General features: G+C 43.8%; 1 protein-coding gene across 1 annotated transcript; it reads left to right on the top strand.

Annotated features, from left to right (window-relative positions):
- Window positions 1-3081: 3081 nt before the first annotated feature.
- Window positions 3082-8902, top strand: LOC311123500 (NLR family CARD domain-containing protein 3-like; the record flags this gene model as incomplete). Its single annotated transcript, XM_084197757.1, has 3 exons — window positions 3082-4847; window positions 5502-5656; window positions 8352-8902. Coding segments are annotated over 3 exons (2472 nt in total), but the record flags the coding sequence as incomplete, so codon positions are not given.
- Between the last annotated feature and the right edge of the window lie 7539 nt (window positions 8903-16441).

Raw genomic sequence — 16441 nt, 5'->3', positions numbered from 1 at the left:
CACTCCCATTTTCCCATTTCTTTTTGTTGTTTTCATAATCCATAGGCTAAATCTTTTTTCAATTTTCATAGTCCTGAAACAATATTAAACAAACACAACATTCCCTCCCTGTGTGTGTGTGTGTGTGTGTGTGTGTGTCTGTCAGTGAGTGTGTGTGTGTGTGCGTGTGTGTGTGTGTGTGTGTGTGTGTGTGTGTGTGTGTGTGTGTGTGTGTGTGTGTGTGTGTGTGTGTGTGTGTGTGTGTGTGTGTGTGTGTGTGTGTGTGTGTGTGTGTGCACTCCCTGGATGAGGAGATGTAATCTCTATCCTGATTGCCGAGTCACTTTTACCCCTACGTACATGTACATATTACCTCAACTACCTGGTACCCCTTATTGTTATTTTATTATGATCATTATTGAAATTTTATTATGTTACTATTTCCTTTTTTATTTAGCTAATTTGTGTTACTTTTTAACTCTGCATTGTTGGGAAAGGGCTCTTAAGTAAGCATTTCACGGTAAAGTGTACAACTGTTGTATTCGGCGCATGTGAGAAATACAATTTGATTTGATTTGAAGCTCATGCGCAGAAATACGTCATTGGGTCTAATGGTTGTCTTGTGCTGAACTGCACATGTGCAGGCCGTCAAATCAAAGGCACTCCTTCGATATAAAGTTGTTTTTGACTAACATGAAAATGTGTCAGTTTGTTAAACTACTTAAGACAGAACAGTTTCAAAATTAACATCTAAGGAAGTCATTTTTACTTCTTTGACTTCTCAAACCCTAAACCCTGGCCTGGTCTGCTTCATATGCGTACCACAATTATATTTTATTTTACATCAGCAGTTGTCACAAAGTGCTTATATAGAAACCCAGTCTAAAACCCCAAAGAGCAAGCAATGCAGATGTAGAAGCACGGTGGCTAGGAAAAACTCCCTAGAAAGGCAGGAACCTAGGAAGAAGCCTAGAGAGGAACCAGGCTCTGAGGGGTGGCCAGTCCTCTTCTGGCTGTGCTGGGGGGAGATTATAAGAGGATATGGCCATTAAGGCCAGATCATTCTTCAAGATTTTCAAATGTTCATGACCAGCAGGGTCAAATAATAATCACTGTGGTTATAGAGGGTGCAACACGTCAGCACCTCAAGAGTAAATGTCAGTTGGCTTATCATAGCCGAGCATTCAGAGGTCGAGACAGCAGGTGTGGTAGAGAGAGAGAGAGGGTCGAAACAGCAGGTTCGGGACAAGGTCGCACGTCCGGTGAACAGGTCAGAGTTCCAGATCCGCAGGCAGACCAGTAGAAACTGGATCAGCAGCATGACAAGGTATCACGTCCGGTGGAGCATGCATCGATACTGATAGGATCGAAAGAAGGGGAGCGCTGCTCTCGGATCAGTTTTCTCCATTAAATCTTATTATTTCACAATACTGACCACGGATCAGCTCCTAGAGAGATATTACCACCTACGGCTGCAAATATTGAGGCGGCTTATTCAAAATGAAACCATCAAGTGATCGATTTTAAAGAAATACATGTCTGTCATTGAACAATCGCATACCATGATTAGATTGTGAAAAAACACACCAATCTCTTTCATAATTTCTTAAACAATAAAAGCTAATTTACCAACATTTCTGAAAATGGATATATAGCGTTTTGGAATGAAACTCTTCTTATGTTTCCCCTTCTGAGCTCAGAGTAGATGAGAGATGTAATGTTTGTCTCTGTTGTGTTGAAGCCCAATCAAGCAGGAGAGACCAGCCTCCCCTGTACCCAGCTGTGTGTCCATGAAGAGTGACCGGTCTATGCATCAACCTATACAGTTTAGAGAGGGAGACTCTTCTACAGAACAAAGGTAAGAATAACTCATGGGTCATGGTCAGTGAGTTAAACAACACTGTCTCTAGTCATTTCTCCTCTCCCATTTTCCCATTTCTTTTTTGTTGTTTTCAAAATCCATAGGCTAAACCTTTTTTCCATTTTCATAGTCCTGAAACAATTTTAAACAAACACAACATTCCCTCCCTGTGTGAGTGTGAGTGTGAGTGTGAGTGTGTGTGTGTGTGTGTGTGTGTGTGTGTGTGTGTGTGTGTGTGTGTGTGTGTGTGTGTGTGTGTGTGTGTGTGTGTGTGTGTGTGTGTGTGTGTGTGTGTGTGTGTGTGTGTGTGTGTGTGTGTGCACTCCCTGGATGAGGAGATGTAATCTGATGTTTTGTCCACAGAAACCAACAGGAGAGATCAAAGTCAGAGATTCTCAGTGGTCAGTCTTCCCAGAGTCATCAAACAGACCTGACCTCCATATTCAGTGTATGTGGTCCTGTTATGTACATTTGTTTTTGTTTACCTCAAGTAAAGTTGATCAGTCATTCATTCATTCATGTGTTAATGAGAAAGCATTTAGTCTCTTGCTTAACTGATTTACTTTATTTATTTCAGTTGCTTGAAGAGAATATTATGACATTTGTGAAGAACGAGCTGAAGATGTTCAAGAGGATTCTTAGTCCAGAACTCCCAGAAGGCTTTGAGAGTCAGAAGCAGGATAAGGAAGTGGTGGATGCTGAAGATGAGAAGCAGGAGAGCAGTGCCAGAGAGGGGGCTCTGAAGATCACACTGCACGTCCTGAGGAAAATGAACCAGAAGGAGCTTGCTGACACACTGGAGAAAAGTAAGAGCTGTCTGCCTCATGTTGAATGCTGTTTTATAACAAACATTTAAAAGCTGTAGCTAAAGTACAGCTAAAGTAGCTGTGTAACTCAATGATATTGTAGCAGCCTTAACACAACACCTAGTGACCTCATCAAGTAGCAGCAGGGATGTTTTGTGTTGATTAATTTAGACAGAGAGAAGAGGAGAGACAGAGGAGAGAGAGAGAGAGATCGACAACATTAATGATACCATCAATAATACCAATAATGATATAAATCAGTCACACCAGTGTGTAATGCATTATGAAAACATTTACAGATTTATACAGACAGTTAAGAGAATAAATGATTATAATTTAAAGTCTTACAATACTGTAGGCATTAAAACAGATGTAATATTAATATCCTCTGTGTTATTTCTAGATTCAGATGAGCGTGCTGTGATTCTTTAACGTGAACTCAAATCTAATCTAAAGAAGAAGTTTCAATGTGTTTTTGAGGGGATCGCTAAACAAGGAAACCCAACACTTCTCAATAAGATCTACACAGAGCTCTACATCACAGAGGGTGGAACAGGAGAGGTCAATAATGAACATGAGCTGAGACAGATTGAGACAACAACCAGGAAACAAGCAAGACCAGAGACTGCAATCAAATGTAACGACATCTTCAAACCCTTAACTGGACAAGACAAACTTATCAGAACTGTGCTGACAAAGGGAGTCGCTGGCATTGGAAAAACAGTCTCTGTGCAGAAGTTCATTCTGGACTGGGCTGAAGGAAAAGCAAATCAGGATGTCCAATTTGTATTTTCATTCCCTTTTCGGGAGCTGAATTTGATGAACAGGGAAAAACACACTTTGATTGAACTTCTCAATCACTTCTCAATGGAAACCAAAGAATCAAGAATCTCCAACTACGACAAGTACAAAGTTCTGTTCATCTTTGATGGTCTGGATGAGTGCCGACTGCCCCTAGACTTCCAGAAGAACAAGATCTGTTGTGACGTCACAAAGTCAACCTCAGTGGATGTTCTGCTGACAAATCTCATCAAGGGAAATCTGCTTCCCTCTGCTCTCCTCTGGATAACTACCCGACCTGCAGCAGCCAATAAGATCCCTTCAGTGTGTGTTGACCAGGTGACAGAGGTACGAGGGTTCAATGACCCACAGAAGGAGGAGTACTTCAGGAAGAGATTCAGTGATGAGGACCTGGCCAGCAGAATCATCTCACACATAAAGACATCAAGGAGCCTCCACATCATGTGCCACATTCCAGTCTTCTGTTGGATTTCTGCAACAGTCCTTGAGCACATGTTGAGTACAGACAAGAGAGAAGAGATGCCCAAGACTCTGACTGAGATGTACACACACCTTGTGGAGTTTCATACCGAACAGAAGAATGAAAAGTATCTTGGGAAAGAAGAGACAGGTCCACACTGGAATAAAGAGAGCATTCTGTCACTGGGAAAACTGGCTTTTCAACAGCTTATGAATGGCAATCTGATTTTCAATGAAAATGACCTGAAAGAGGCTGGCATTGATGTCAAAGAAGCCTCAGTGTACTCAGGATTGTGCACACATCTCTTTAAAGAGGAATGTGGGCTGTACCAGGACAAGGTGTACTGCTTCGTGCATCTGAGCATTCAGGAGTTTCTGGCTGCTGTATATGTGTTCCTCTCATTCATCAACAACAATGAGAATCTAATGGCCAAACCTCAATCAACCAGGAACTTTTTTTCACTGTTCAGAGACAAGCCTGAAGTTACTTTCTACGAGAGTGCTGTGGATAAAGCCTTACAAAGTGAGACAGGAAACCTGGACCTGTTCCTCCGCTTCCTTCTGGGCCTCTCACTGGAGTCCAATCAGAAGCACTTACGAGGTCTACTGACAAAGACAAGAAGCAGCTCACAGAGCCATGAAGAAACAGTCAAGTACATCAAGGAGAAGATCAGGGAGAATCCCTCTCCAGAGAGGTGCATCAATCTGTTCCACTGTCTGAATGAACTGAATGACCATTCTCTAGTGGAGGAGATCCAAAGCTACCTGAGATCAGGAAGTCTCTCAGAAGCCAAACTGTCACCTGCACAGTGGTCAGCTCTGGTCTTTGTGTTGCTGACTTCAGAAAAGGAGCTGGATGTGTTTGACCTGAAGAAATACTCCAGATCAGAGGAAGGTCTTCTGAGATTGCTGCCAGTGGTCAAAGCCTCCAGAGCTGCTCTGTGAGTACATAAAATGACATTTAAGTACTAATCATCAGGAAGAAATATTCAGTTTAGAGAAATATATGTATTATAATATGTATATAATGTATAATATTACATTGAAAAACTTACTGAATCAATGCATTGATGTTCACATTAGTATAACAATATGACCATACAATTCTAGGAGACAGAAGATGAATCTATATATATACATATATGAATAGATATGGCAGGTTTCAGGACTCTGAAGTCTCCCGAGTGGTGCAGTGGTCTAAGGCACTGCATCGCAGTGCTAGCTGTGCCACTAGAGATCCTGGTTCAAATCCAGGCTCTGTCGTAGCCGGCCGCGACCGGGAGACCCATGGGGCGGCGCACAATTGGCCCAGTGTCGTCCAGGGTAGGGGAGGGAATGGCCGGCAGGGATGTAGCTCAGTTGGTAGAGCATGGCGTTTGCAACGCCAGGGTTGTGGGTTCGATTCCCATGGGGGGCCAGTATGAAAAAATAAAATAAAAATAATAATAATAATAATGTTTTCACTAACTGTAAGTCGCTCTGGATAAGAGCGTCTGCTAAATGACTAAAATGTAAATGTATCTGAAAATGTTGAAAAAATATATTTTCACCACCAAGAATAGCAGTGTGATTTTAAAATGATTTTACTCTTACAGGCTGTCAGGCTGTCTAGTCACAGAGAAAGGCTGTGCTTCTCTGGTCTCAGCTCTGAAGTCAAACCCCTCACACCTGAGAGAGCTGGATCTGAGTAACAATGACCTGAAGGATTCAGGAGTGAAGCTGCTCTCTGCTGGACTGGGGAATCCCCACTGTAAACTGGAGACTCTGAGGTCAGTATTCCTGTAGTTGGTCAACAAGTGATAACTGTTCACCAGATCCACATGTGTTTACCAGGCACACATAGTCCACACCATATGTGTTTGGACAGTGAAGATAACAGTTTTACATTTGGTTCTATGCTCCAGCATTTTGGATTTGATATAGAATGTTTCATATTAGGCAACAGTATGTAATGTCACCTTTTATTTGAGGATATTTTCATACATATCTGTGTTACTGTTTTGAAATTAAAGCACTTTATGTGTCTAGTTCTCCCATTTGAAAAAGTCGTAATAATTTGGACATATTCACTTATATTGTATTAAAGTAGTCATAAGTTTAGTATTTGGTCCCATATTCCTTATCTGCAGTGAATACATCAAGCTTGTGATTCTACAAACTTGTTGAATACATTTGCAGTTTGTTTTGAATGTGTTTTAGATTATGTTTTTCCCAATAGAAACTGAATGGTGAATAATGTCCTGTCATTTTGGAGTCACTTCACTTGTATTGTCAGTAAGAATAGAAGATGTTTCTGAACACTTCTACATTCATGTGGATGCTACCATGATTATGAATAATCATGAATGAATCGTGAATGATGATGAATGAGAAAGTTACAGAGGAACAAGGATCATACCCCCTCTGTTATTGGTAATGGTGAGAGGTTAGCATGTTTTGTTGTAGCCTCTGTAACTTTCTCACTCATTATTATTTATGATTCATTCATGATTTTTCTTAATCATGGCATCATCAGGATTCAGTTAGTAGTGTTTAGAAACATGTTATCTACTCACTTAGACAGAAAATTACTCCAGTCATCATCCACCATTCAGTTACTATTGGACAAAACATAACCCAAAACACAACCAAAACAAACTGCAAATGCAACCAACGAGTTTACAACCAAATACTCAACTTTTGACTACTTTAATACACTATAAGTGAATTGGTCAGAATACTTATGACTTCAAATGGGGGGACTAGATACATAAAGTGCTTTCATTTCTAAATGGTGAAACAGATATGTATTAAAATACCCTCAAATAAAAGGTGAGATTATATACTGTCACCTCATATGAAACGTTTGATCTCAAATCCAAAATGCTGGAGTATAGAGCCACATTTAAAATGTTAGCTTCACTGTCAAACTAGATATGGTGTGGACTGTATACTCAATGCAATCTAAATCTGATACCTCACTGTCTGTCTTTTGACTGATACTGCTTTTTAAACTGCTCTGGTCAGTCTACTCAAATATTTGTACTTTTATATGTTTCTCTCTACAAGCAATACTTTGATAATTTGTCATTTCTAATAATGATACATTCATTTATGAATAGATATGGCAGGTTTCAGGACGCTGATATATCGTAATATGTTGAAAAAAATATACTGCCACTATTTTGACCACCAAAGAATAGCAGTGTGGTTTTAATATGATTTGACTCTTGGCAGGCTGTCAGGCTGTCTAGTCACAGAGGAAGGCTGTGCTTCTCTGGTCTCAGCTCTGAAGTCAAACCCCTCACACCTGAGAGAGCTGGACATGAGCTACAATCACCCAGGAGACTCAGGAGTCAGACTGCTCTCTGCTGGACTGGAGGATCCACACTGCAGACTGGAGAAACTCAAGTATGTAGAGGGTTTATGTCAATGTTCATATCAGACATGTTGGAGTTATCAGGCTAGTTAAGACAAACATTCTGACCACCACTTGGACTAAGTTATATGCTGACTGTGTGTGTGTGTGTCCAGTGTGTGTGTGTGTGTGTCCAGTGTGTGTGTGTATCCAGTGTGTGTGTGTTTGTCCAGTGTGTGTTTGTGTACAATGTGTGTGTGTGTGTGTGTGTGTGTCCAATCTGAGTGAGTGTGTGTGTGTGTGTGTGTGTGTGTGTGTGTGTGTGTGTGTGTGTGTGTGTGTGTGTGTGTGTGTGTGTGTGTGTGTGTGTGTGTGTGTGTGTGTGTGTGTGTGTGTGTGTGTGTGTGTGTGTGAGTTCAGGTGTATCCCTCAATGACTGTCTGTTCTTCTGCTTACCGCTACAGTGTGGAACATGGTGGAGAGAACACAATGAAACCTGGACTTAGAAAATGTGAGTGTTGACTGCTGTGAAGAATATGACTAAGAATAAGTCTTAATTCAAGTGAAGTCAAAGTCAAAGACCACCATCATTACTTACTTGGTCATATTAAATATCAGCTGTAGTTCTACAGAAGCACAAATCAGGGACACCAAAGTTTACAAAGAGTTGCTTTGACAATGTGTGTGTCTCTGTGTGTGTGTGTGGCGTGTTCGTGTTACTTTAGAAATGTGTGTGTGTGTGTTCAGGATGTGTGTGTGTGTGTGTTCAGGATGTGTGTGTTTGTGTGTGTGTGTGTGTGTGTGTTCAGTGTGTGTGTGTGTGTGTTTGTTCAGGATGTGTGTGTTTGTGTGTGTGTGTGTTCAGTGTGTGTGTTTGTGTGAGTGTGTGTTCAGTGTGTATGTGTGTGTGTGTGTGTAATTAATGGGAGTAAGTGTGTTTTATATTACCATACAGTATAACATATGATCATTCAACAATCTCAAGTTACCTTAACTTCTCCTTTTGATACCTAGAAACATCTACATTAAATGAATTAGTGAAAAGTGAGTTAACATTCTAATGTGAATGATGATGATTTCTAATATTGTGTCTGGTTTCATCCATCAGATGTCTGTGATCTCACACTGGACCCAAACACAGTAAACAGATTCCTCTCTCTGTCTGAGGAGAACAGAAAGGTGACATGGAGGAGAGAGGAGCAGCCGTATCCTGATCACCCAGAGAGATTTGAGGTCTCTAGACAGGTGCTGTGTAGAGAGGGTCTGACTGGGCGCTGTTACTGGGAGGTAGAGTGGAGTGGGAGAGGGGCTGGTATAGGAGTGACATATAAACGAATCAGCAGGAGAGGAAGGGGTAGTGACTGTGGGATTGGATACAATGACAAGTCCTGGAGTCTGATCTGCTCTGACAACAGTTACAGAGCCTGTCACAATAATAAGTCCACTACCATAGACGTCCCCTCCTCCGGCTCCCACAGAGTAGGAGTATATCTGGACTGGCCAGCCGGCACTCTGTCCTTCTACAGAGTCTCCTCTGACACACTGACCCACCTGAACACATTCCACTCCACATTCACTGAGCCCCTCTATCCAGGGTTTTGGGTTTGGGATGACCCCTTTGACCTTTGGGGTTCCTCAGTGTCCCTGTGTGAAACATAACACACACACACTGAACACACAAACACTGGACACACACACAGGACACACACACTGGACACACTGGACACAAACACACACACTAGATTCACACACACACACACACACACTGGACACACACACACACACTGACACACTGGACACACACACTGGACACACACACACACTGGACACACACACACACACTGGACACACACAAACACTGGACACACACACACACACACACACACACACTGGACACACACATACTGAACACACACACACACACTAGATTCACACACACACACACTGGACACACACACACACACACACTGACACACTGGACACACACACTGGACACACACACATACTGGATGGATGTCAGCAGGGCATGAGGGAGAATGCCCAAGTGAATAGGTGTGTCTGTGTGAGTGAGTGAACCTGTCCCACAGGGGGGCAGAGCAGGCAGCCCCTTTGGAGGCTGGCTGCTCTGTCCCCCTTTTTTTTGGCCTGCTGCACCTCTGGAGGTTAAGGGGGTAAGCTGTACTCTCAAGCCCATGTGAGAGAGGGTTTAAATAGGAAGAGAGAGTTTAAATAGAGGCATGGATGTCAATGGAGTGAGCTGTACTCTCAGGACCATGGGAGATGTCCTTTACTAGGCAGGGAGTTTAGACCAAGATGCATGGAGCTCCAGAGGTCACAAGGTCAATGTGGGCCTGCATGGATGTCAGCAGGGCATGAGGGAGAAACCCCCAAGTGAATAGGTGTGTCTGTGTGAGTGAGTGAACCTGTCCCACAGGGGGGCAGAGCAGGCAGCCCCTGTGGAGGCTGGCCTCTCTCTCCCCCTTTTATCATAGCCTGCTGCACCTCTGGAGGTCAAGGGAGTAAGCTGTACTCTCAGGCCCATGGGAGAACTCTTTTACTAGGCAGGGAGTGTAGAACAAGATGCATGTAGCTTCAGAGGTCACACTTATTCCCATTAATTACACACACACCCTGGATACACACACAAACACAAACACACACTGGACACACAAACACACTGGACACACACACACACTGGACACACAAACACACTGGATACACACACACACTGGACATACACACGCACACTGGATACACACACTGAACACACACACACACTGGACACACACACACACTGGACACACACACGCACACTGGACAAACACACTGAACACACACACACTGGACACACACACACACACCAGGACACACACACACACACACACTGGACACACACACTAGACACAAACACACAATGGACACACACACACACACACACACACACACACACTGGACAGAAACACACTGGACACATACACACACACACTGAACACACATACACACACACTGAACACACACACACACTGGACACACACACACTGGACACACACTGGACACACACACACACACACACACTGGACACACACACCCTGCACACACACACACACACACACACACACACTGGACAGAAACACACTGGACACATACACACACACACACTGGACACACACACACACACACACTAGAAACACACATACACACTGGATACACACACTGAACAAACACACTGGACACACACACACACACACTGGACACACACACGCACACTGGATACACACACTGAACACACACACACTGGACACACACACACACACACACTGAACACACACACACACACTGGACATGCATCAACACACATACACTGGACATACACACACACTGGACACACACATACACTGGATACACACACACACACACACACACACACACACACTGGACACACACACTGAACACACACACTGGACACACACACACTTAACACACACACTGGACACACACACACACACACACACATACACACACACTGGACACACTTAACACACACACTGAACAGACACACACACACACACACACACACACTGAACACATATACACTGAACACACACACACACACGACACACACACACACACACACAGGACACACACACACCCAATGTACACACACACACACACACTGGACACACACACACAGGACACACACAACAACAACACACACACATACACACACACACACTGGACACACACATATACACTGCACACACACACACTGGACACTGCAAAAACACTGGACACACACACACTGGATACACACACACACACACATACTGGACACACACACACAGGACACACACACGCACACAAAGGACACACACACTGGACACACACACACACACACAGGACACACACACACACACTGGACACACACAAACACACACACACACACTGGACACAAACACACACACACAAACACACACACACTGGACACACACACACACACACACACTGGACACGCATCCACACACACACACTGGACACACACATACATACACACACTGGATTCACACACACACACACCGGACAAACACATACATACACATTGGACACACACACACTGAACACACAAACACACACTGGACACACACACACTGAACACACACACACTGGACACACTTGACACACACACACACACACACACACACTGAACACACACACTGAAAACACACACACACACTTAACACACACACACTGGACACACACTGAACACACACACTCTGAACACGCACACTAAACACACACACACGCATGACACACACACACACACACTGGACACACACACACACATGACACACACACACACACTGGACACACACACACCCAATGGACACACACACACACAGGACACTCACATACACACTGCACACACACACACTGGACACAAACACACACTGGACACACAAACACTGGATACACACACACACACACACACAAACACACAACAGACACACACACACTAGACACACACACTGGACACACACACACAAACACACACTGGACACACACACACACACTGGACACAAACACACACACACACACACACAGGACAAACACACACACACACTGGACACACACAAACACACACACACACACTGGACACAAACACACACACACACACACACTGAACACACACACACACAGGACACGCATCCACACACACACACTGGAAACACACATACATACACACACTGGATTCACACACACACACACTGGAAACTCACACATACATACACATTGGACACACACACACTGAACACACACACACACTGGACATAAACACACACACACACACACACTGAACACACACACTGAACACACAATCACACACACACTGTACACACACTGAACACACACACACTGGACACACACACTGAACACACAAACTGGGCACACACACACTGAACACATACACACGCATGACACACACACACACACTGGACACACACACCCAATGGACACACACACACACTGAACACACACACACACACTGGACACACACACACACTGGACAAACACACACAGGACACACACACACACACACACACACACACACTGGACAAACACACACAGGACACACACACACACATTGGACACACACACACACTGGACACACACACACCCTGGATACACACAAAAACACAAACACACACACACTGGACACACACACACACTGGACACACACACAGGACACACACACACACACACACACTGGACACACACACACACTGGACACACACACACACACACACACTGGACACACACACGCACACTGGACAAACACACTGAACACACACACACTGGACACACACACACACACACTGGACACACACACACACACTGGACACACACACTGGACACACACACACACACACTAGACACACACACACACACTGGACACACACACACATACACACACATTGAACACACACACACACTGGACAAACACACACACACACACACACACACACACACACACACACACACACACACACACACACACACACACACTGGACAAACACACACAGGACACACACACACACACACTGAACACAAACACACACACTGGACACACACACACACTGGACAAACACACACACTGGACAAACACACACAGGACACACACACACACACACACACACACACACACACACACACACACTGGACACACACACACACTGGACATACACACACTGAACACACACACACTGGACACACACACACACACACTGAACATACACACTGAAAACATACACACACACACTTAACACACACACACACTGAACACACAATCACACACACACACACACTGGACACACACTGAACACACACACTGGACACACACACTGAACACACAAACTGGGCACACACACACTGAACACACACACACGCATGACACACACACACACACTGGACACACACACCCAATGAACACACACACACACACACACACTGGACACACATACACACACACACACACTGGACAAACACACACAGGACACACACACACACACACACACACACACACACACACACACTGGACAAACACACACAGGACACACACACACACACTGGACACACAGACACACACACTGGACACATTTCCTTGTGTTGGATTTTGATGAAAGGAAATCCCATATAGCCTACTGGACAGGACTTTGCTATGGCATCTTCTGTTTGGGTGTCTCAGGTCAGTGAGTGAAGTGAATGAAGATCACGTGACTGAGGAAAATATTGCTGTGGTTGAGGACAATATTGAAGTGAGTGACAATCAGGAGCTTATTGAGAAATGAACAATTATTGGAATTGTTGGAAATATTGGACAGTTTGATCAAAGTATTGAGTCGTGGAGTTAAGCTAAGAAAGAGTTGTCAGGTTGGACAGCAGCTAAAAAGACGTTGGAACTAAGATGGCAACCACCACACCTCATTGGATCAGCACTTTTATAGATATCATTTATTTAGAACTATCCACTGCTAGGATCCATGGGGCCAAACAACATTGCAGCTGAAACCATAAAATAACTCCTGTAGTGGGTTTTACCCAACAGATTGACTGTTAATTATCATTTTTGTGCAAATGTCTACCTTGATTTAGTATTTAATTTAATGGAGATCAGGTTGGGTGTGTTGTGGTGGTCCCAGGAGGGGTTGGAGGGTGGGTTGGGGTGGTCCCAGGAGGGGTTGGAGGGTGGGTTGGGGTGGTCCCAGGAGGGGTTGGAGGGTGGGTTGATGCAGCTGAGGTGGGTGATTGTATACGTGGTTTATTATAATTGTATTTATCTGCAATAACTAGTTTCCATAATATACTGAGATATATTTTAACAGTATTGTTTCTCTAGCTGTATAACCATTCCTGATGCTATTTGTTCTTGTCTGTGTTCCTTTAAAATAAATAAAACGTTTCAACAGAGTTTCAACTGAAAATCAAAGACCGGGAAATCAAGTCACATGCTGGTGTAAGGACATGGATTGTTCAGCCTGTGGTAAAAAGGTCAACATCGGACAAGTCTCCAGAAACAAAAAGAGAACAGAGAAATCACAAAAAAGGGAAACAAGAAACAGGCATTCCAACGAAAGACACATAGACATGTTCACACTGTTGAGTGAGACAACACTGAGGTGAGTGACTCATCAGACGAGGAAGTTACACTGAAAATCCTGACTTTTTCCTGGCGGGCCGCACGGCTACTATGTCTCCCCCTTGCTAGAGGGACAACCGGTGGGTATGGAGATTGACACAGGGGCAGCTGTATCTCTTGTGTCAGAAAAAAGACACTGAAACACCTTCCACTTCAACCAGCGCACCTCGTGTTAAAGACTTACACAGGTGAATCTGTCGCTGTGAGAGGCATCACTGATGTCACAGTTCAGGTAAACAGACAAACTGAAAAGCTGCCCCTCTATGTTGTGAAAGGAGACTATGCATCACTACTGGGATGTTCATAGTTGGAGAAAATCACACTGGAATGGCCATCAGTGCATACAATGAAACATGGAGACACAGACCTACCTGCCATCTTAAAGAAACATGGAGAAGTCTTTAATGGACAGCTGGGTAGTATGAACGACATTAATGGACAGCTGGGTAGTATGAACGGAAGCTTAGCATTAAGCCAGACAGCAAACCAACGTTTCTGAAAGCAGGACCTGTACCTTATGCTATCAGACCAGAAGTCAAGGCTGACTTGGACGCTTTAGTCAAGAACAAAGTACTGGAGCCAGTCAGCATGAGTGAATGCATGAGCAACACCCATCTACCAGTCCTTAACACTAGAACCGCCTGTTCTTTCAGCATATAAGAACCCGCTAGAGAAAGTTACCAGGCGTCCACTTTAGTAATTGCATCAGAAGCATATCAACCAGCAAGGTGCAAGGTGTGCAAAAATGGTTTGTTAAATAAATGCTTGATAAATAGTGCATAAACTGTTGTAAATGATTAATTGCATGAAGAAATATTAGTGGAAATATTTCAATAAAATAACAACAATAGTTAATTCTACAAAGTAAAAATAAAATCGCCCTATATCCTATTTCTGTTTCCTTTACAATAAAAACAATACAGTGTAATCCATCTGATCAACTTTATTTGTAGATTCAATTAGTAATAGAGTTATAGTACTTAATAAAGTCCATTTACAGTTTATTTTGACAAAGTACAAATCAAAAAAAGTATAATAATATTAATATAACTAGCCAGGTGTTCAGGTGAAATGATTTGCTGTATTCCTAAACAAAAGCACCAGTGCATGAACAATTGTAAAGGATGAATTGTATAAATACATTTTTGTGGAAATATATTCATGACAAGATGTAAAAACAATAATGTGTTGATTGTATCAGACACTGTACCGCGCCTTTACACATGAATCAATCACATCTTCTCTTAATGTTTCGGGTCCACAAACAAATCAAATCGGTTCCCTGCACACAGTTTTCATGGGCCTTGTTCGGTGTGCACCTGCTGTCTTGACATTGTGTATTTTTCCCCAGTGGGAGCTGTGGTTCTTGGGGAAGAGGGAGAGCAGGACCTGCTGTCTTGACATTGTGTATTTTTCCCCAGTGGGAGCTGTGGTTCTTGGGGAAGAGGGAGAGCAGGACCTGCTGTCTTGGCATTGTGTAACTCCTGAGTGGCGCAGTGGTCTAAGGCACTGCATCGCAGTGCTAACTGTGTCACTAGAGATCCTGGTTCGAATCCAGGCTCTGTCGCAGCCGGCCGCGACCAGGAGACTCATGGGCGGCGCACAATTTGCCCAGCGTCGTCCAGGGTAGGGGAGGGAATGGCCGGCAGGGATGTAGCTCAGTTGATAGAGCATGGCGTTTGCAACGCCAGGGTTGCGGGTTCGATTCCCACGGGGGGCCAGTATAAAAAAAAAAAAAAATGTATTCACTAACTGTAAGTCGCTCTGGATAAGAGCGTCTGCTAAATGACTAAAATGTAAATGTAATGTGTATTTTTCCCCAGTGGGAGCTGTGGTTCTTGGGGATGAGGGAGAGCAGGACCTGCTGTCTTGGCGGCCTGCTTGGTGACTGTAGCTTCTTTCTCTGCGTTCATGTGGTTCTCACCAAGCTCACATGCCAGATCCATGATGAAATGTCTCCTGCTGACTGTCTTGTCTTGTCAAGGCATTGCTTGTACAACACGTGT

Source organism: Coregonus lavaretus, assembly GCF_964263955.1.
Source record: "Coregonus lavaretus genome assembly, contig: HAP1_SCAFFOLD_4965, whole genome shotgun sequence".
NCBI classification, from domain to species: domain Eukaryota; kingdom Metazoa; phylum Chordata; class Actinopteri; order Salmoniformes; family Salmonidae; genus Coregonus; species Coregonus lavaretus.
The sequence above is the reverse complement of the archived record's forward strand: the minus strand, read 5'-3'. Positions and strand labels throughout refer to the sequence as shown.